The sequence below is a fragment of the Numenius arquata genome, chromosome 7 (genome assembly GCF_964106895.1).
Source record: "Numenius arquata chromosome 7, bNumArq3.hap1.1, whole genome shotgun sequence".
In the NCBI taxonomy this organism is placed as follows: Eukaryota; Metazoa; Chordata; class Aves; order Charadriiformes; family Scolopacidae; genus Numenius; species Numenius arquata.
Window position 1 is genome coordinate 38,029,091 of NC_133582.1, and position 22,127 is coordinate 38,051,217.

The 22,127-nt window shown below is 45.4% G+C and overlaps 1 protein-coding gene across 1 annotated transcript in view; it reads left to right on the plus strand.

The window, feature by feature from the left end:
* Nucleotides 1-934: 934 nt before the first annotated feature.
* The window catches only part of EPDR1 (ependymin related 1), a 37,736-nt gene continuing 16,543 nt past the window's right edge, over nt 935-22,127 (plus strand). Inside the window, exon 1 of the mRNA XM_074150788.1 lies at nt 935-1,173. Coding sequence (XP_074006889.1) covers nt 935-1,173 — 239 coding nt within the window. The remainder of the gene's footprint in view (nt 1,174-22,127) is intronic.

Consider the following 22,127-nt stretch of genomic DNA (forward strand, 5'->3'; position numbering starts at 1 on the left):
GGAGTGCCCACGCCGGAGCGGGGGGGGGGGGGGGGGGGGGGGGGGAGATGCCCCCCACCCCAATGCCTGTGCTGGGAAAAGGGAAACACCGATGGGCCCTTCTTCTGCTGGGGGGTAAATGCCGCCCCCCAGTCTTTTGAGGGACCCGCGGAGGGAACAAGATTAACCCGACGCCACGTTATTGCGGTGGCCAGGGAGAGCCTCAGGGTGGCTCAGTCAGCAGCTCCCGGGCTTGCCCTGGCCAGCCGCTGCGGTGGCACCCGTGTGTCCCCTCGGGGGGAGCCGCAGAGCTCAGGGCAGAGAGTTCCACCTCTCCCTTCGCCCGCGGGGAAAAGCTCATCCGGAGCGGGCAGTAAACAAGGGCTGAGAAACCGGAGCGAGCAGAGGGAGACGGAGAGGTGTATGTGCTTGCTGAACTTGTCTGGCAAGGAAAAAGTAAAATTCCCCCCCCCCCCCCCCCCCCGGGCAGCAACAGTAAAAAAACCTTCAGCCAGCGGGTCCCTCCTGTTCTTGTGTCCCCTCCCTCCCAAAGTCCACCCCGAGTGCTCAGAACCTCCCCGAGGCTCGGGCCTTCCAGGCGCTCATCCGGCATCTCCCCTCCAGGGCACAGAGACCAAACAACCCTCCCAACCCCCCCCCCCCAAACCCCCCCGGGGTGCAAAGAAGGAGGACATTGGGGAAGGTGGGGGGGAGGTATCCCCGTCGCCCCACCGCCCCCTGCTTCCCACCCCCCCCCACGCTTCCACACGGCAGCTCCAGCAGCGGCAGCCGCCTCTCCCCGCCGGGCTGATGCGTGTTTGGAGGCGGGCCGCCCCCGCCTTCCCCACCCCCCCCACCGCCCCCCCCGGCGCGGCTCTGCCCGCCCGCCTGCGCGCTGTGCGGCGTAGGGGAGGGGGGGGTGTGTGTGTGTTCGCGGAGAGAGGGAGCGCGGAGGATGGCGCGGCGTGCGGGAGGGCCGGGGTGGGTGCTGGGGCTGGTGGTCGGCGGGCTCCTCCTGGGGGGCGGCGGGGCGGCGGGGGCCGAGCCGTGCCAGGCGCCGCGGCAGTGGGAAGGGCGCACCGTGTCCTACGATCACGCCACGGGCCGCAACACGCGTGCCGCCCTCTCCTACGACGGCCCCAACCAGCGGCTCCGCATCCTGGAGGAGAGGAAGGCCCTTATCCCCTGCAAGAAGTAGGTGGCGGCGGCGGCGGGACCCCCCACCCCTACACACCCCCCCCCCCTTCCCGGGGCCGAGCGCGGTGATGGTCGGCGATGAGCCCGGAGGCGCCTCCCGGAGGGCGGGGGGGGGGGTGGGGCGGGAGTTGGGGGGGGTGGGAGCGGGGAGGAGGTGGAGGGTGGCCCTCGGCCCCCCGCCATGGGCAAGCGGCACCTCCCCTGAGGAGGGGGGGGTTCCTGAGGGGGGACAGCCTTCTTGGGGTTGGGGGGGGGGGTGCGGGGGGAGGACAAGCGGTGGTGGACAACCTGTCACCGACATGACTTGTATCTGTGCACCCTGTATTTATATATATATGTGTATACACACACACACACACACACATATATATGTGTAGACACACACATATATGTGTATGTACATACCTATGTACATATATATGTCCGTATATGTGATATGTATGACGTAGACGATACATACACATGCATGATGCAGATTTAGATGCTATATACACGTGCATATGTATATATATGTGTATACACACACGCGTATATGTGTATGTACATACCTACGTACATATGTGTCTGTATATGTGATGCATGACGTAGACGATATATACACATGCATAATGCAGATGTAGATGCTATATACACGTGCATATATATGTGTGTACACACACGTATATGTGTATGTACATGTACATATATAGGTATGTACATACACATATACGTGTGTGTATACACATATATATGTCCGTATATGTGATATATATGACGTAAATGATATATACACATGCATGATGCAGATGCAGATGCTATATACACATGCATATGTGTATATATATGTGTATACACACACGTATATGTGTATGTACATACCTATGTACATATATATGTCCGTATATGTGATATATATGACGTAGACAATATATACACATGCATAATGCAGATGTAGATGATATATACACGTGCATATGTGTATATACATGTATACACACACATTTCTATGTGTATATCTATACATATATGTATATATATAAAGAGATTTCTGGTCAACAGCATCAGCTTTTTGCCTTCAGAGATACTCCTCTCTCCCAGCTGTTTCAATTTTTAAAAGCCAGTCCAAAGATATGGCCCAAAATCACAGAATCACAGAATGCTATGGGGTTGGAAGGGACCTCTGGAGATCATCTAGTCCAACCCCCTGCCAGAGCAGGTCCACCCAGAGCAGGTTGCACAGGAACTTGTCCAGGTGGGGTTTGGAATGTCTCCAGAGAAGGAGACTCCACCACCTCTCTGGGCAGCCTCTTCCAGGGCTCTGCCACCCTCAAAGTGAAGAAGTTCCTCCTCATGTTTAGGTGGAACTCCTTATGTTCAAGTTTGTGCCCATTCCCTCTTGTCCTGTCCCTGGGCACCACTGAAAAAAGACTGGCCCCATCCTCCTGACACCCACCCTTTAAGTATTTACAGGCGTTGATCAGACCCCCCCTCAGCCTTCTCTTCTCTGGGGTCTAACGGGTGTAAGGAATTATAGCGTGAAGAGATTATACTCACGTGCAGAAATACTGTCGGGGGGGCGGGGGGGGGGGAAGGTGGTTTCTAGCCCGGTAATTTGTTAACAGGTTTGAGTGACTTTTTACAAGTTCTCTGCTCGTTGTCGGTTCCCAGGAATGCTAAGTCAGTGCAGGGTGTGACGATACATCTGTTTGGTACATCGTCCTCACTCCTGCTGCACAGGCTGCCCGGCCCCAGAGGACCTCCCTGATCTTAATTTATACAGTGCGTGTGTGTCTCTTAAGCCCGTAACTAAACCCAACAAAATCCCTGTGTCATTGTGCGTTTCTTGATCTGCTGAAAACTTAGCGTAGGAAAAAGCTGACTGAAGAAGGGCCTCTTTTTTTTTTTTCTCCTCAACCTGCCAAGCTGGGGCCCCGACAGGCTGGGTGGAAGAAACGACCAGCCCAGAGAGTTCTTCCCGAGTGAGATGTTTCTGGGTACCAAGCGTCAGTAACTCTCAGACACCGTGTCAAGACGTACCTGCCCGTGTGAGGGTAGCTGGTCTGCCTGTACCTCTGCCTCTCCCACCTAAACATTTTTCAAATAACGGTGCGTCAGTCCTGGGGATGTGTAAGCTGAGATGAAGACCAGCCTAGAAACGCTGTCTCATCCAAACTAAATGGTCTCTGTTATTGGAACATCAACATTCCTTTTTTACTCCTGACCTTTTTTTTTTTTTTTTTTTTTGTCTTTCCTGACAACAATCCATTTCTTACCGGCATCACGTCGTCATTGTTTTAATCTTTCCAAAATACCTGCTCTTCTTTGGTCCTTCCTCTAAGAGTGTCACAAAGCATTCTTAAGACTGTTCTCTGAGTTTCATTTTCAAGCTTAGCTTTCCCTCATTGTGAGCTTTTCCCTTTATTACCATTTTCACGTAGGAGCCATAATGGGGAGCGTTAAAGGCAACATCCATACAGTTAGTTGTTTGGTGGTGGCCTGCTGACATACAACGTAGAGTCTGACGCTGGCTCTGCTGAGGGTCTCCTTCTTTTAGAAGTCCTAGATTGACCTTCATGTTTGACAAGCGCGAAACCCAGCTACGGACTCTGATGCAAACCTTTTCTAGCTTCTGAGTTGCATGAGCTCATTTCTCGAAGCTTATGTTTATTTTGTTTGAAGATTTCATTTTAAGATTGAATAATTATGGTACATTTTCCCCTCTGGGCTGGATTTTGGCTTCTGCCGAGATCTGCTCTTTTTGAATTTTTGATAAATATTTGCTCTGGCCGCGGTTTTGTCTGGGCTGATGGTGCTAGAAGGAGTCAGCGCGCAGACAGGTGCACTTGAAGCATCTCTCTCTGTTGGTTTTTCCTCTATTACTTTTCTGTTGTAGACAATCTCTGACCTCAGGGATCCCTGCTGTGTCCGTGCTGACCATATTTTGCTGCCGTCCAAAACTGGGGGTGGTGGTGGGGGGGGGTGGGTTTGTTACGCGCACAGCTAGTGCCTGCTCAGGGCGGCACCCAGCTTCCATTGAAGTCAACGGAAAGACTCCCATCGCTTTCAATATGTGTTGGATCAGCTCTGGAGTTGTGATCACAGCTTCATTTCACTGCGGACACAGTGAGTCATAAACCGAAGCCTGCAGAAGTTAGAGGTGAGGGGATTTATCCTGCCTTTTGAAAAATAACCTCTCCCCTACTCCGCTTTGACGTTGGCAAGAAAAGGGTAATTAGGCTGAGGCAGTGGCTACAAAAGCAAGAAGAAAAATAACGCTGTCCTGGTCTCTAAGGAAATTTCAGTCTAAATTCTCAGGAACGGACACATTTTGCTCCTATCAGATGTAACTTCCAATCAGGGCTGGCCAACAACCAAATTCTTACACAAAGCGTTTTCTGAAGCTTGCGAATGTGGACCTTAATCAGACACAGCCCTGTTGAAGTTGGTTGACTGAGGTTAATCAGGGGCACAAAGATCTGCCTGTGTGGAGCGGCTTGCAGGCTCGGAGCTGCAGGAAAACCCAGAACTTTCAGGTTTTATTGTAGATACACGTTTCAAATTCACGTCATTTGCTATGTGGCATTTTCATACCTACATCAACCCAGTGTTCTAAATAATTAACTCCTGCAAACTAACCGTAAGGTAAACATCCCATCGCTGCTTCATTAGCATCCCTTCTCTGCTCGCCCGTCATGGCGAGAGCGCCCGAGATGCAGTGACTCTGTTGGTGAAGGCCACCCGCTCCCCATGGGCCAGCTGCAGCATCGTCACCTGCCACCGGGAGCACACACCTGGCTCACTGTACAACCGAGGGGAGCCTGGCTCGTTAAAGCAGTCATCCATGATTGTTTCAGCCAGCTTGTTGGGTGGGTGTTTCTCTGGGTCCTACTGTTGACTGGCCACACTCCGGCTTAGAGTGTAAAAACCACCGATGGTGATCCTAAGGCCAAGGTTTTTAGAGGAGAACCTGTTCCGGTTGGGATTTGTTACTAAACTTCCCTTTTTCACTTCTTTTACAGCCCCAGCCTTAGCTGCACTCTGCATCTTAACGTTTTCTCCAGTGTGCCTTGCCCTGCTGCTTCTTTCCTCTTCAGGGTCAGAATTTTGGGGGTAGACAAGGAGGGCAGGGACAGACTTCTCTTTTGGTTTCGTGTAACGCTCAGCCAATACCAGGAGAAGGGAAAAGAAAACAAACAGAGGTGTTTATTGAGTAGATTGTGCCATTTCCTGTTTGGAAGAGCTCATGCCAGTAGGGTTATTACATGATGTGAAAGGAGGGCACTTGAAATGGTTCCCTAGAGCTCTTGAGGCAGAGCTACGTCACCTTAACTGTTGAACAAACACAGGACCTTTTTTTTTTTTTTAATCCTTTACTGTCTACTACCTGGTGCTACTTCCTTTTGTGGTCTCTGTATATTAATCCTTCCTCGCTCTTGTTCAACCCTCTGTTGGCCACCATCTGCACCATCATGCACCTGGGCTGAAACAATCCTCGGTATAAATACAGACTGGGGGATGAGGTGTTAGAAAGCAGCCCTGAGGAAAGGGACTTGGGGGTGCTGATGGACGAGAAGCTGGACATGAGCAGGCAACGTGCACTTGCAGCCCAGAAGGCCAATCACATCCTGGGCTGCATCAAGAGAAGTGTTGCCAGCAGATCCAGAGAGGTGATTCTGCCACTTTGCTCTGCTCTGGTGAGACCTCACCTGGAGCACTGTGTGCAGGTCTGGAGCCCTCAATATAGGAAGGCCATGGACCTGATGGAGTGGGTCCAGAGGAGGGCCACCAAAATGATCAGGGGGTTGGAGCACCTCTGCTGTGAGGACAGGCTGAGGGAGCTGGGGTTGTTCAGCCTGGAGAAGAGGAGGCTCCAGGGAGATCTCATAGTGGCCTTCCAGTCCCTGAGGGGGGCCTACAGGAAGGCTGGGGAGGGTCTGTTTACAAAGGCCTGCAGTGACAGGACGAGGGGCAATGGTTTTAAGTTGGAGAAGGGGAGATTTAGATTGGATATTAGGAAAAAGTTCTTTACTCTGGTGGTGGTGGAACACTGGAAGAGGTTGCCCAGGGAGGTGGTTGAGGCCCCTTCCCTTGAGACATTCAAGGTGAAGCTCGACGAGGCCCTGGGCAACCTGGTCTAGTTGGGGGTGTCCCTGCTGACTGCGGGGAGGTCGGACTAGGTGACCTTTGGAGGTCCCTTCCAGCCTGGACCAATCTATGAATCTATGAATCTCAGGACACTTCACAAAATAGGTAACAATCATCAGTATGGTTTTGCTGTTGCGGCAAAAGCGTTTCATTTTAAGGTAACATCTGCTGGTTCGGATTTGAATGTGACATCCCTGCAAAACTGTGAGAAATCCTAGCACTACAAAGGTCTAAACCCAAAATCCTATTGACTGCATTGTGGCCAGAACTTCATGCGTCTTGCATCACCTTTCATTTTCTTGGAGAAACAGAGCAAGAAGCGTGCTGCCTGACACTGCTGAAGCCACTCGACAGGCGTTAGTGCTCAGTTATGAAGGGGGAAAAGCACGAAGTGGGGAGCAGAGCAGAAATCACGCAGGTGGTCTTTGAAGGCTGGGGTGTGTCATGGTTTGGGCCAGACTGGCCACTGAATCATAGAATCATAGAATCGTCTAGGTTGGAAGAGACCCTTGGGATCATCGAGTCCAACCATCTACCCTACCCTACAAAGTTCTCCCCTATACCATATCCCCCGAACACCACATCTAAACATCTCTTAAACACATCCAGGGATGGTGACTCAACCACCTCCCTCCCTGAGATGAGTGACAGATGCTCTCCCCCACCTGCATCTCCAAGGAAAGGAGGGAGAGAGATAAAGAGATCTGTGAGTTTAGGAAAAAAAAGATAAACTACTTTAATGAAAATATTTATAAATTAATAAAATAATAATAAAAAAAAGAAAATAATGAATTACATACAATATATACAAAACCGTATCAAGCTCCCAGGATGACGATCACGTCATTGGCAGGCATGGGGGAAGTCCCAGCCTGGACCTGGCAACGGATGGGAGCTGGATTCCGGATCTGGGTTCAGGAAGGCATGGATCGGGATCAAAGGCAGATGAACAGACAGGGTCCTCCTCGGACACAGGCCATTGAAGGAAGAGGCTGGCCCTTTGATCCCTCACCTTTTATCCTGAGCATGGGGCAGATGGAATACCCTGTTGGTCAGGTTTGGGTCACCTCTCCTGTCTGCTCCTCCTTGCAGGTGCAACCTCTCCATACTTTTGTATTTCTGACCTTCCAGTGGGGCAAATAACGAAGTTAGCTGACCTTGGTTGTTCTAGCAATAAGTATAAGCAGGAGCCTCTCCGCATACCATTCCTTGGCGTGAACTATGAGTGGAGGTCTTATCACTCTGAGAGCGAACAGTTTCTGCACAACATGCTGTTAATTTCCATAGTTAGAAGAGGCTTAGATGCAAAATAAAATTGCTGACCAGAAAATCGGTTCTTTTTTACCTCAAACCAGGACGGGGTGTTACTTACCACATGCCGTTTCCGTAGAGTTTCACCCTTATCTTTTATGCTGTTTTTTTTTTTTTAGAGCGATTTTCAGGGGAGGCCCAATAACTGTTTGTCCTGTGAGAAATGCGATGGTGGGGAGAAAAAAATTTTCCACGTGGTCAGGAATGTCAGTAGGAGGAAGAAAATTCGTTTCTCTCTTCTATGTGTGTAACACACCAGAACCCTCCATGGGCCGTTGTACGGTGTGCAGCACATCATGGTGCCTGTGTATTTGAGACTGCTAGGGTTATTGTTTTATTATTATTACTATTATTATTATTATTATTATGTTATCAACCATAACTGCAGAGCAGAAAAAAAACCTGGAGATACCGTGTCAGCATTTGTTTAGGAGCAGAGCAGCATCTTGGTAGTTCTTTAGCTTTAGTTGTATTTGCAAGAGACAGATACAGTTACTGGCAGGATTAACTTAACTCCTTCACTTGGCAACAAAAACTGCTCGTACAATAGAGAAGCAGCAAAGATGTGTTTTGAGAAATACGTCTGTTACTCCGGCAGGCTGTTTGTGTGCGTGTGTCAATCCCTGTCCTTGACTGAAGAGAAGCGGCGTATGGTCAGGTGCAAATACGACGGCGTTCATCTGCAGAAGAGGTGATGACTTTTCAAAATAAACAAGAGTGTGGGCACGCATGTCTGACTTATCTCAACTACTTCTTAGTTGTTTTAGGATGTGTGATTGTAAAGGAAAAAACAGTGGTGTCTGACCTATTAAAATCATATAATCCATCCGTTCTGTGGTCATTATGGTGACTCAACAGGCTAAGTATTGAGCTACCCTTAGCGACTGCAAATTTGTTTCCCAGACTTGGTTTTGGGAGTGGTTTCTGCAGCTTAACGTTTAGGGGAATGAACGATGGTCACGGGTAAAATTTTCAGAATTGGCCAAGTTACTTGGGAACCCAAGCCCTGTTTTTCAAGATTATGTAGAGTGTGCAGACTTCCGAGACCCTTAATTTGCAGTGAAATGTAGATCTGAATTTTCAGCAGTTTCTCCAAATCTAATGCGAGTTCTTGCGATCTGAAATGCTTCACAAGCTGCTGTGCATATAAGTCACTTTTGGGAATAAGAACTAAGGGAAGGTGCTCAAACTTCCTGCATTTACTTTCCTCCCGTAGCTGCCAGGTTCTTTCAGGTGTGGGCTGCTGGTAACAGCTGTGAGTTTGGAAAGGTGGCACCAGAAAGCTGCTGAGATGGATGCGGGCTGGCAGTGGCCTGAAGCAGTGGTCCTAGTGAGAGCTGTGTGCCATTGGGGTACGGAGGGTGAGCTGTACAAGCCTCAACTTTCGCGTTTCCATCATAAGCCGATTTACGAGTCATTTTACTGAGTCCCCTGAGTGATGCTCCCTGCCAAGGTGGCCTCTTCCTTGGAGAAGAGCGCTGTACAAGGTTGTCGTGGTTTCGGCCGAATTTACCAAAACTAGACTGACAGATGGCCCTTTCCTTCCCCTCCCCCCCCCCCAAAAGAGAGAGAGAGGAGAGAAAGAGATAAGGAGATTTAGAAGTTTAGAATGAACTAAACTACTTTAATGAAGAATTAATATTAAAATAAAAATAAAGAAGAAAATAATGAAGTAGATACAATATATACAAAACCGTGTCAAGCCCCCAGGATGACAGTCACGTCACCGGCAGGCACTGGGGAAGTCCCAGACTGGACTCAGCGACGGATGGGAACTGGATTCCAGCTCTGGAGTCAGGAACACACGGATCGGGATCAAAGGCAGATGAACAGACAGAGTCCTCTCTGGACGTCGGCCATTGCAGGAAGGGGGTTGACCCTTTGATCCCTCAGCTTTTATACTGAGCATGGGGCAGATGGGATGGAACACCCCAGTTGGTCAGGTTTGGGTCACCTCTCCTGTCCACTCCTCCCCACTGATGTGACCCCTCTACGTTTTTTCCGTTTCCGACCCTCTAAGGGGGCAAATAACGAAATGGGTTGTTATAGCAATAAGGATAAGCAAGGGCCTCCCTGCTCACCATTCCTTGGCATGGAGCACAAACATTGGGCTTATCATTCTGAGAACGAGCAGTTTTCTCCACAATATGCCGTTAATTAGAAGAGGCCGAGCTAAGATGTAAAATTACAGAACAGAAAATTGGTTCAGTTTACTTCAAACCGGGACAAAGGTCCACATCTCGCCTTGCCCGGACTGTTCGTTCCCTTTGTTTCTGCCTATGAGATGCAACAGCCGTTTCCCTCTCTGAGTTCTTCATCTTGTTGGGGTTGGCCGGGCTATAACGGCGCGGGAAGGCACTGAAGCTAATTGCCTTCGTTGTTAGGGGTGCACTGAGCGGGAAGAGGTGGAAACACTGCTCAGGGGGAGGGGGTTGAAAGCCTTCAGAGATCGAGCTGCAGCACTAAGGAGCAAGTGGACTCCTATCAGAGGAAGCTGCGAACCGTTGGCTCAGCAGTGCTTTTCACAGAATTACAGAATCTTCATGGTTGGAAGGGACCTTTGAGATCAGGGAGTCATTGATTAATGACAGACTAATGTTATCATTAATGACAGACTAATGCAAAGACATCATTTGCTGTCTTGTGTTTTATGCTTTTGGTAGCTTCCTTGGACAGCAGCATCTTCGGCAGAGTTTGGGGAGGGAGAGAAAAGAAAAAGAGAACTGTGGGGGAATAAAGCAGGTCCGTGGCTTTGACAGGCTGTATTCTGTTTAGTGTAGCGTTCTCAAAACCCTTGTTTATGCTAAGTAGCCTGGAGCCGTTTCATATGCTACCAAAACGCAGCACCCACCCAAACTGCAAAAGGTAAAGTGGGTTATAAGTTTGGGAGAGCAGGATCCACGAAACCCTTTAGAGCTGGAGAGAAAGTGTAGATTAGTAGTGTCCAGTGACCCCAAATTGATAATTTGCTGGAGTGCTGGTTAGTGTGCTTAGAAACCGCTGTCAGACACCCAATGGGGTCATTACTATCACATCAGTTATTCGTTGACTGTGTGTTCTTGAAAAAATAGAAGTTCTCATCAGTAAGTTTTGTTTTAGTAAAAGCCATTTTTAAGTGATAGCCGCTGGCACCGTATTGCTGTTGATACTAGTGGGTATTGGTTTAAGTCTTCTATCCGTCTGAAGCCTTTAATGTTGGGGGAATACTTTCTCTTATAATCTCTTCCTTGTCTGTTTGAACTCTTTGGAATAACACGTGTTTGCTTTGAAACTTATGGCTCATTTTGTACTAATGGACATTACGGAAAAAACTTAAAGCCAAACCAGGACTGTACTGAAGATATAATAAGCTTAAATTTCTGTAACTCAGACCAGAGGACCAGTGTTTTCACGAGATAAATCACTGTCATTTTCATTCAGGAATTTTTTTGGACTCTTTTCTTTCTTTGGTAGGGAGAGTGGAGAGGAACAGAGGGAGAGATTCAAGTTGATGGTTTGTCCTGTGCTCACAGACAGCACGCAGACAGTTGACGGTGACGTGACTGCAGAGCTAAACAAACTCGATGAAAGAAATCTTTATATTCATGATCTTAATTTGGGCTCCATTCAGCTTGAGGCCTGATGTAATTCGGATGGCACAACTGGCAACATCACACCTATTCTCACAGGGCCGAATGTCATTTGTCTGAAGAAGTATCTCCTCTGAAGGATAAACCATAATCTTCTAATTTAAGGCTGATCTTGCATTGCTGTGAGCTGAGAAAAAAAACTGACTACATTGCTTTCAGAGAAATCTGAGGGATGAAAAGCATCCAAAGGACACAAATTTGCTGCATTAGCCCTTCAGCTGTAATCTGTTTAAGTTAAGGATCCAGATCTCCTTAATGTAAAAGGACCAATAATTTAAAACCGTTTTAGGTATCCAAGAGAGCATTTTCTGAAATGCCTCCAGAAATTTGCCCATTCGCACGATTCGTATGCTTTCTATAACCCTCTGGCATCTTTCCTATCTGTAGGCTCTCCGTATCGTCCCATCCCAGCTTGATTCCCTGCGGTTACTGTGCATGACGCCACGGGGTGGTTTAGGGCACGGTCTCGCCTCGATGATGTGCATCCGTCCGTGTCCTGCTGTGGCTGTGGCTGTCCCTGGGCTGGGTGGTGGTTGTGTGCTGGGGCTCCCTTCCTTGCAGGGCGAGGGGACACACTCCTCTATTGTCCCAACAGCTGTGGCGTGTTCCCCGGAGCAGGATTTAGAAGGTACTACTGCATCCTGGCATTTGGAGAGAGCTAAGAGCAGGGGACACGCTGAATTGTTCAGTCCCACTGTGTTATCTTCCACATGCAGTTGAACTGTATTTTCCTTGATGTGCCAGAAAGAGAAGGGGTATGGACATGGCAGCTGCATACGTTAAAGTTGAGGGTATACCGAAAAGCTGAAGAATTTGGGTTAGCAAGCAAAAGATTTTTTTTCTTTACTTTTTGCTTACTTTTGTAATTTCGGGGCTGCAGACTTAGCGAAGTCGATGAGAATTTTGCCTTTGGCACAAGGATCTCATCCCAGGACTTCACGTTAGATGCACATTTGTAACATATGTGGGAGGTATATACAAGAAATACATTTCTCCGTTTCCAAGTCAAACTCAGCCTTAGTTCCTGAGGTTGGTCCAGGCTGCCAAAACTGAAACCATCATTCAGCCTTTAGCCTTATTGATGACAGCAATGGTATAACTGTGGTGGACAGCTTTCAGTGTTGTGTCATCTGAGTGGAATTGGAAGATGTGGGGATAAAACATGTGCTGCTGAATCCGGTCCGCACCCTGCCTCTGCCAGCGCTTCCAAGGGTGAATTTTGGTAGGTGATTGCCAGTTAGAGGAGAGGAAGTGTTCAGGGAAGGAGGCAGGATGTTTTAATTATAAGAAGAGAATATTTTTTGTTAGTTTTTAGCCGTCCCTGCATTTCATTTCGCAGTCTTACTTGTTCACTAGTGTACTTAATTTTCGTGCTGTTGCTGTTCATTGGTTAGTATCGCTATTGATTTTCTTACGTGACAAGGGAATTTATGTCTAAGTTTATTATTTTGTTATTCAGAGGGTACTTTTCTTGTGCGTTATCCTGTCAGAGGTCATCCTGCTCTGACAGTTTTCTTCTCCAGCTAGAGAACTGATTTGCTTTACAAATCGACAAGGCTTGTCTATTTATTAATTGCATGGGACAGGTTTTCAACTGGATGGCATTTTCATAGGCAAGTGAAGTCAGTGAAAATATAGTAATTTATGTCTTTATATGTATTCCAGGTGATGCAAAATTGAAAGGTAGGGTTCAAATATCCTTCCACCCTCTTTGTTTTGCTGTGAGCTGATGGCTAAACTTCACATGATGAAGATGCTTGAGTTCAGGAAAGGACCGTGGCATAGCAAATAATACCGAGTTATTCAGAAAAAGCATAAATACATAATATGGGAGAAGGTTAAATTTAAAGGAGCTTTGGGAGAGAAGAATGCTTGCCACAGTGGCTAGGTGGTGTGAAGAGGTAAGAGTAAGAATATGAGGAATGTAAATAAATGTATAAGATTAGAAATTGAGGCAGTTTTAGAAATGGACTGTTGACAATTTAGGGATGAACACAGTAGAAAATAGGACAGGTTTTTCTTCTCAAGCCAGGATTTAGGCATCAGATCTGTGCAAAGACTGGAGGAAAGAGTCTTTTCCCACCCCTGTGACGCTATGGCTGCTTTCTGGAGAAAGGAACTTGTGGCCATCCCACCAGTGACTTTTGGGCTGTGGATCTGTGTAGCTCAAGCAGCATCAATCCAACTCCTGACCCTCATGTTGATCAACTTCATCCCTATCTTCAGACAACCTTCAGCTTGGCCCTCCCTGTAGATCTGCAAGGAGCTGCATGCTCAGCAACTTGCCGAGTTCTCTCTCTCAAAGTATTTTTACCTGTTGCTCTTCTTAAGGGGAAATTATTTTCTCCTCCAAAGTGTTATTAAGGCATGGTATAGTGTCTGGCGTGCTGGGGAGGGGGGTGATGTCTGGGTGGAACAGGACCACCTTGTGCAATGTTTTGGCTCTTCTAGAATGAGGACCATTATGCCCGGCAGGGCATTGCATAACCTCAAAGTACCACTGGCCAGTGAAACTTCTCCTCATCTCTGCCAAGCAGACCTGTTTCTCTCAGCTGTTTTTGTTTACTGCCTCGCTTTTATGGCCCTGGGGGAGATGCATGTATGTTGACAAGAGATCTTAGATTCCACAGGGAAACTACGTGTCCTCTCAAGGCTCCGGAGGACGGCTCTTTGCCTGTATCATGGTCACTCTCTGATACCTGGGAATCACAGGTCAAGGACAGGAATTTCTGCCAAGAGTTTGTTCCTATGCGTGAAAGTACAGAAGGCTCAAGATGTGAGACAGTCCTTGTTTTCAGTAGTGTATTAATTTCCGGAATTGGTACCTTTTATACTTTCATACCCAGGAGTAAATTAGGGGTTTCCGACAGCAGCATAACTGTCCTTGTCCAAAACCTAGTTTATGACAGGTGGTAGTAAGAAAGAAAGAATCACTTGTTTTCATCTGAACTTTTACTTTTTTTTTTTTTGTCTTTTATAAATATAGATCCTTGGCAAACATTTATTTGAGAATCAGTTTAATCATTCTTTTGAAGGTTATGTGCACATATTTGGCTTTATGTCCCACTTGATTATTAAAAGATGCTTCCCTTGTACTACAAAAAGTGAATAAGGTAAGAGTAATCTTTGCAATTCTTGCTTTTGCTCTGAGAATTTTATTAGCAACATTCCTACAGTCATTAGGACTGTTCCTTTAACTTAGCAATGACCATATTTTTGCTTTTTCAGATTGTGTCTTCAGATTTTCATGATTTTCAGAATTTCTGGCATCAGAACATGAATTTGGCAGGCACTTTCTTCTTGTACAGTGCTCACACTGTAGTAGTTACAATTTTTCAGTCTTTGGCTACCAAGATTTCATGTATCTTGGGAGCTACTTAGCTATTCATTCCATGAAAGCCTATTTTATCCCTTTCATTCCTTATGAAATTTACCCTTTCATTCTGGCATCATCCAGGCTATATTTGTGGGCCAAGTCCAGCCTTCCAGCCGGCCTTCTGCCTTTCCCTGCTGAATAGATCCTTGTTGCTTTAGTAATTGTCCGGCACTTGGATCCCTCCCGTGTTGCTGGCCCTGTGTCCATGTCGGAGGAGCAGAAGGGACTTGGAAATTACCCCAATCCGTCACCCCTATGGATGAGGGTCAGTGCTATGCACTGCCATATTGCAAGAGTAATGGAAAAGTTACCAGGAATATCTGCATGTAATAGCTTTATTTATTTTTTTATTTTGCATATAAAACAACTCAAGGATCTTAGGACATTATTAACTTTTTGTCTGACAAAACAAAAAACCTGTAAGATTTTGGCAGTTACGAATTTTGGGTTATCAGGTATCATTGATGGATATCAAATTATTCTAAACCTGGAGCTCTGTCTGCATATTTTTGTAAATGAAAAAAAGAACGTGTTTCAAAACCTAATAGAAATATGTGTAGAACTGCATAACTGTCTGATTCGACTCAGACGTCCCCAAAGAGCCATCTAAAAGCTACAAGTATAAAAGCACATAAGGTTTCTAGAATTCTGGAAGAGTAGTAAAAATCTTGATTGCTGCCTTCTTTTGGATCTTAGAGGTCTGAAACTGTTTTGCTCTAGCTCCTCCCTAAATTACAAACAAAGGCAATCTCTTCATTGCAGTTGAAATTGTCTTTTAATATGAAATATCCAAGAAATGGCTTATCCTTAAGTTCATTACACTCACCCTTCTCAAATGGAAGGTAATATTGCATACTTACTGATTATCTTATTTTCTACATGTATTATTTGTCCTGAGGACAGTCCTTAATGAAATGTGATATTGTGACTGATAGCAAAACATTGCAGAAGACCAAAATTACCATACGTACTGCAACATCCCATATTAAGGTTACTTATGATGAACCTTGTTTCTTTACTCCGTTTAAAAAATAACATCGTGATAACACCCTGCATATTCACCTCTTGGTTAGTTGAACTGTTCACAAGTAATTCATTCCAGAAATGGCTTCACAGACCCTTGGTGATTGACTTCTTGTGCAGCCACGTGCTCTTCAGAATCTGTTCCTTTATAGCTGTTGCCAAATATTATTTCATATTTTTGAGTGTATGTTCAAAACACACTGTCAACTGCTTTACTGGAGTTAGCAGTAAAGCAAGAATAGTTTTATGACATCTGTAATTAATATCCCAGGTTGTCTATTGGGAACAAACTGTTTTCTAATAGATTATTATTTTTTTTAAGAACTAACTTACTTTTTCTTAGGGCTTTAATGGGATGAGAGAAAAAGCCCCCCAAACCACCTCCACCACTTACCAGCAGGATAAAGAATAAAAACCTTTGCCTTTGTTCTGCTCTTTTCTTACTGTGAGCTTGGGACCAGTTGCAGAAAAAAAAATGGTGTAAATAGCGATGAAGACAACAATTTAACAAGATTTTCCACTGAGGTTTCAGTCTCTGATGTTGCACATCTGTTTCTCTATCAGTTCTGGTACTTTGGCACTTACCAAGCCTTGTCTGCTGTCCTCCTATCAGCTCTTTGTGGGAATTCACGGTGAGGTTGCTTCTTCATCTGAAAATCAGAGGGCTCGGTAGATAAGAGGGTTCCTAAAAACGTGATGTGCTTGGCATTTGTCATTTATTTTGGTAAAACCCTACACGGGGGAAAGCTGGCATGAGACCTGTATAGTGTGTAGCTGCTGAACAGCTGGGAATTTCTCCTGAAGAAGTCTGTCTGCATGGAAACCTGCTGCTTTTAGGGATATCTGTTGTTTCAGAAATGAATGTTTCTGAGGGGGGAATGGCCAGATTTTCCCCAAAGTTTTCCGAGGGCAGTTTTGTGCATGGCTGTGCTAAAGGCTTTTAAGCACCCATATAGGGCACAGAGCTGATGCAGTAAACACAGCAAAGAAAGATCTCATTTTTCATTCTTTCAGTATCTCCTAATACCATTTGCAACTGTGGTTTTATCATATTGAGGTGCTTTTCTTGCCAGGAAACTTCTGATTCTGCCATACTTTTAGGCAGCCAGCACTGGAAAGTTTACTCATGCAATGCAGTTATGGTAATTCTCAGAGGATGTTTATTATTTGGAAAGCAGAGTTTCATACAGGATGAGGAATTCTTACTACAATTAGTTCCCAAATTAATGTATCACTACTTAATTAGATCCAGATTTGTTGGCTTGCATCTTCTGTACAACAAATAAATTTCTTTTTTCTTATCTGTGGTGGCATCTGGGGACTTGGACACCTCCTTGTATCACTTTAAATACCTGTGCACAAAGCCACACGTAGTTCATTACCCTCCCTGTCCCAGAAGAGATTGAGAGGGACAAATTTGGATAATGTTCTTGATAAAGTGTGAAGGTGTGACATCTCCTGTACTTTTTTATAGAGGGGAAAAAGGAGGTAAGGATATGAGAGAGACACCCCTTGCATTGTCTTTATGCCTTTGTTATTGAAGAGTGAAAATGTCAGGGACCATCTAACTGCCTCAATATAGCATAACATGGAAGACTTGCTATTTTTTTAGCTGATCTTCTGTGCTGCCTGTCTCCGAAACCAAGTGTAAGCGTGTAGATACTGATTCTCAATACTTTTATATGCACTCTTTGTTTATTGACGTATTTCCCTTCATTTTTTGGATAGTTACATTGCCTTTAAGACTAGGTGATCTCACAACATACATACCTCATGGGCAGGTTATTTTAAGTTCCGAAATCTGTAATGTAAGTAATGTAGTCTCCTGAAGGGGAACACAGTTGGCCATCGGAGATGGAGGCAGAATTGGGTGTAATTCAGGTAAGTTCAGGGTACCCGATCTGTCACATCGGTGGTGCTAATATAGTCAAGCCAGGGCAAAGGGACATCACGAGCTGCTGTTTGAGGCCCAGCCAGATGTAGTTACCACAGCTGCTTAGTTGGAGCCTGGTAAAGGGATCCACAGTGTGTCAAGTGGAATCTCCTCTCTCACTGTGTTTTAGAAATCCAGCATGCATCTGAAACACGGTTTGGTTCTCTGGATTTCCTTCCCCTGAAAGAATGGAAAAATACGCTTACGAAGCTTGTGTTCTGTCTCTGCAGGATATGTATTGTAACTGAGATGCTTATATCCTGTGGCAATAGTAACTATAAACAGTGTTCAATGTGTTCAATGTCATTCGGTTTATTGTTTTTAACCCTGGAAGTGTGCTTTAAATAGCCAGTATTCTCTTCCGTGTTGGCCTAATGAAGTATCTGCTGTTTGCAACTGCTAATTTATAATCAGCCTGGTCTTCATAATTCACACCACACCACACACACACACACACGTGCCGGTATTTGAATGCAGTTTCAGGCTGTAAAAATCCATATATGATCATTTTTGAAAATGTCACTTAAGATACCATGAAAAGAGGGAGAACATCTCATCTTTACAATATGCCTGTGATAGTTGCTAGGAAGGTGGTATAGCGTGTGAACCAGCATCAAGTGTAACGACAAAAAGCTGCTTAAATCGTTAGCCCAATCTGTTTACACTGAAGCAGGAGATGCAGAAGTTAAGCTTTGTGAGAGCTGATGGCAGCAGCCTCCAGCTACTCTGCCTTTGAGACGGACCTGCTGTGTAGAGGGCTGGGGCAGGCAGTGGCAGCCTGGGGCTTCTTCCTTGGCAGAGAAAGCCTTTCCCGTCGCTTCTCTTCCTCTGGCTGCTCCAGCAGCAAGCCCCGCTGATCCTGGTGGAGGGTGGCTGGCTCTGATGGGAAGGGCTGACCCGTGCCGCTGGGGACACTGTTGGAAAGGGGACAGGAGCACGGTGGCACGTCTCCAGCCAGAGAGCCTCCTGCCCAAAGCCTGGTAGCGCTGTGCTATGGTTTGAGAGAACCCATAACAATCTGTTGTCGTTAGACAATTATTCTATCACCCGATGACCCCCTCCCCACCCGGAAAGGGGAATCGGGGAACACAAAGAAACACAAGGGTTGAATTATAAATAGATTTAATAGACTAAGACTAAATAATTAACAATAATACTAAAGAACCAGTATTAATGCCGATACTGATATAAGCTATACAGGGATGATACTCAGCCCATTCTGTCAGCAGAAGCTGTGCACTCCCAGCAGGGACAGCAAATGGCAGACACTGGGAGCGCAATGGCTTCAGGAGGAAGGGAAGGGCTCAGGGCTCCGGCACCGGGGCAAGGAGTTGTCTGGACCCGCCGCCATCAAGGGAGAGAGAGAGCTACGCAGCAAACTTTTCTAATTTATATTGGATGTGCCGTTCATGGTATGAAATAACCCTGTTGGCCAGCCTGGGTCAAATGCCCAGGCCTTGCTCCTCCTTGTCCCTGCCCCTGGCAAGGCTCGAAAACACGAACCTTGAATCCCACAGAGCCTGGCTGGCTATAAAGTAAATATTTTCACAGATTCAGACACTAGAGTCTTCTAAAAGTGCAATTTTCCCCAGCATTAGAAGAAAAGTTAGTCCTATGTCTCTCAACCCAGGACACGCTGTTAAGCAGTTTGCTGGAGGAAGCGGATCGCATTGTCATGACCTTTGCTTGCTGTCTGGTAAAGCTTTAAGGATAGGGAGGATTTCCAGGGGGAGAGAAGTGATGTATATCACTCAGGTCTCCTCTTAAGACTTCCTCAGGGCTTTGGGCATACCTCTACCCGGATAATTTTTTTTGTAAGAAGAGGTGAGCAGCAACCGAATCACTCTCTTGGCCAGAGAGAGTTTCCTCTACGATTTTTGCTCCTTAACAGCTTCCTCCCTCAGAAATTGCTTTCCTCTTCCCTGTATGAGTCCAACTGCAGGGCTGGCGCAATGCAGAGAACCTGGGAGAGCCAGTTCCCCAAGAGATACAGCAGACCAGAAAACAAAATGATAAATGAAAATGCCGCAAAGATTTCTCATAAGCAAATTCATTTTTCTGAGTTTGCATCCTCTCAGAGCTGTGGGATTTTTATCAAGTTAGCTGTAGCGAATGACTACATTAAAACGGCCCCAAAGAGGGGTTTTTATGACAAAAAGATGTTTCAAATAATTTCGGTGTTTGCAGTTAAGGATAGAAAGTTATTAATTACTTTGCCTAAAAACAAAGTCCAGAACACTGTAAAGAGAACAAGAAATATTGCAAAAGCCAGAATATTCAAAGTCAGCTTAAACTTGTGCAAATAAATTTTGGGGAGTTGAGAGCACATAAAACATGTTATGTTTCCCTTTCAGCGTCTCCTCACATTGCCCATTTGGGATAAATTGATAGTTGTGTTAGGTTTTAAACATTTTTCAGCTCCTTTTTTTCTTCTAAATGGAAGGGCTAATAAACACCTGATCTAACATCTGTGAAAATCAGTGAAACTTTTCTAGCTGCTTTCACAGGGTCAGATTAATGTATAATTTCGAAAAAGGAGTTATAGAGCCAGATTTATCTCTAATTACATAGCTGGTCGATGGAAATTGTAAACAGTGGCAGTTGCATGAGGATCTGCCGTTACGATGTGGAAAGACAGCCAGGGGAAACGTGAGAGATGGGAGGGAAAATCTGATGAGCAGAAATGCATTTTGTGCTGATGCACCTCTCCGGGGAGAGAATTCCGGAGTTTCTTAGGCAGTCTTTGAATAGAAAATAGGTGTCTAGTAACCTTGGGCACCTCAATTTTGCAATGGTTGCACTGACACACTACATTTTGGAAAATACTGAATACTGTTCGTCTGAAAATTTGCCCCTTTTAAGTATCTTCATGTTGAACATCCGAAATAGGAAGCTGTTCAAAATCACTGGTCAGTTTTGAAAATCTTGCCCACTAAATATATAAAGTAATGCAGTTAGAAGCAGCAAAAAACCTACAATGCAAATAAGAGACGCTGTGTGGATTTTAAATAATTACAAAATCATTTGTACTCTGAAAAGAGGAGTAATTTTCGTATTTGTTATAGGAAAGGTAAAGGAAAATAATTTGGCAAGTACAAAAGTTCTGAATTCATATTAATTAAGGAAAGCTCACAGAAAACTGTGGCTCAGTGGCAGTGTATGTATTACACCGGGCTCTGTGTCAGGAAAACACCCCAAAATTAGGTAGGCATACCTGTTTGCTGAATACTTCAGTTTGTATTTGTGTCAGATGCTAAATGGTAAAGCTATTTCTGTCATGTTTTAAGCAGCATGGGTAGTCTAAACATGTTCAATAGGTCTAGTGACCTTTTCCTGAGTAATGGAAAACTTTCAGCTGTGCCAGTGAAGTATATTTATACCAATATTATTTATGGGTCTTGCCCTACTTGCTACTGCTTCTTAGAACCGTCCCTGAATGAAAAATAAATGTGTCGGGTTTTTAATACAATTAAAATGTCTATAAAAGGTCTTAAAAATAGAAATGTATTCTTAGCTGTGCTTACTTTAGCTGGTCCCTGTTTCTTCAGCAACTGTTGTTTCTGTGATGGACTAACAGATAATCTGTGAAACGGTTCTGCATTAAATATAGCCGTGTGTACGCTAACGCATGCCCTCAATAATTTGAAGAGAAAGGTTTTTAAATTCATATTAATGTCTTAATTATTTATGTATTTGCAGTCCGGTTGCTGATTTTTAAGAATATGCTGAGGTCTGCCAGTTTCTTGTGATGCATCATGGATATTGCTTAGGGAGAATTCCTACAAGCAGGATGTGTGCGGTGACTGCTGGAAGTCCCCCACAAAAGGCAGATAAGTTGTGAGTTACTGGACAGTTGTAACAATAAAATGCCCAACAGCTCAATAGAGGAGCAAAGGAAAACAGTTTTGCGAAGAGCAATTTTATCAGATAGTTTGACCTTCTAATTATTCCCTTTGAATGCTGAGCATGTATCACTTGAGTCCTACCTCCTCAGTCCTGATTTTAGACAGTATTTCTCTTGAATTCATTCAGACACTGAAAGCAATGTGATGGTGTAATTAGGGTTAACTGTAAAAGCAATGTAAAAGCAAGCAGAGCTGAGGATCATCAGTGTGCAGGAGATGGCACCATCCCTCAAATCCCCAGGATCCCTGTGTAAAATAAGGTGGAGGCTCAGCTCTCTGCATGGTTGCCACCATTGCTTTTGAGAGGTCTCAGAAAGCAATCCCCAAAGGTTGTTCAGCACCTCAGGGCAGGTAGCAGTGTCAAGGACCCAAGTCATAGAACTGAGAACGTCGGGACTAGTTGACAAGCTGGTCTGTTACCAGAAGAGATGAGCAGCCATTGATATTCTCTAATCACCTACATGTAAGGCTGGGAAAGTCTCTGAGCTGTCGTATAACCTGTTCCTCCATGCTGGAGAAGCAAAGCTGTATTTGGGATATCTGGGACCCTTGATTTTCTTACCAGTTCTTGTAAAAGCTGGGGCTTAAGAAGATTCCATGGAAACCTGCAGCACTTAAACATAAAGATGTTTTAGAGGATCTCACGTAAA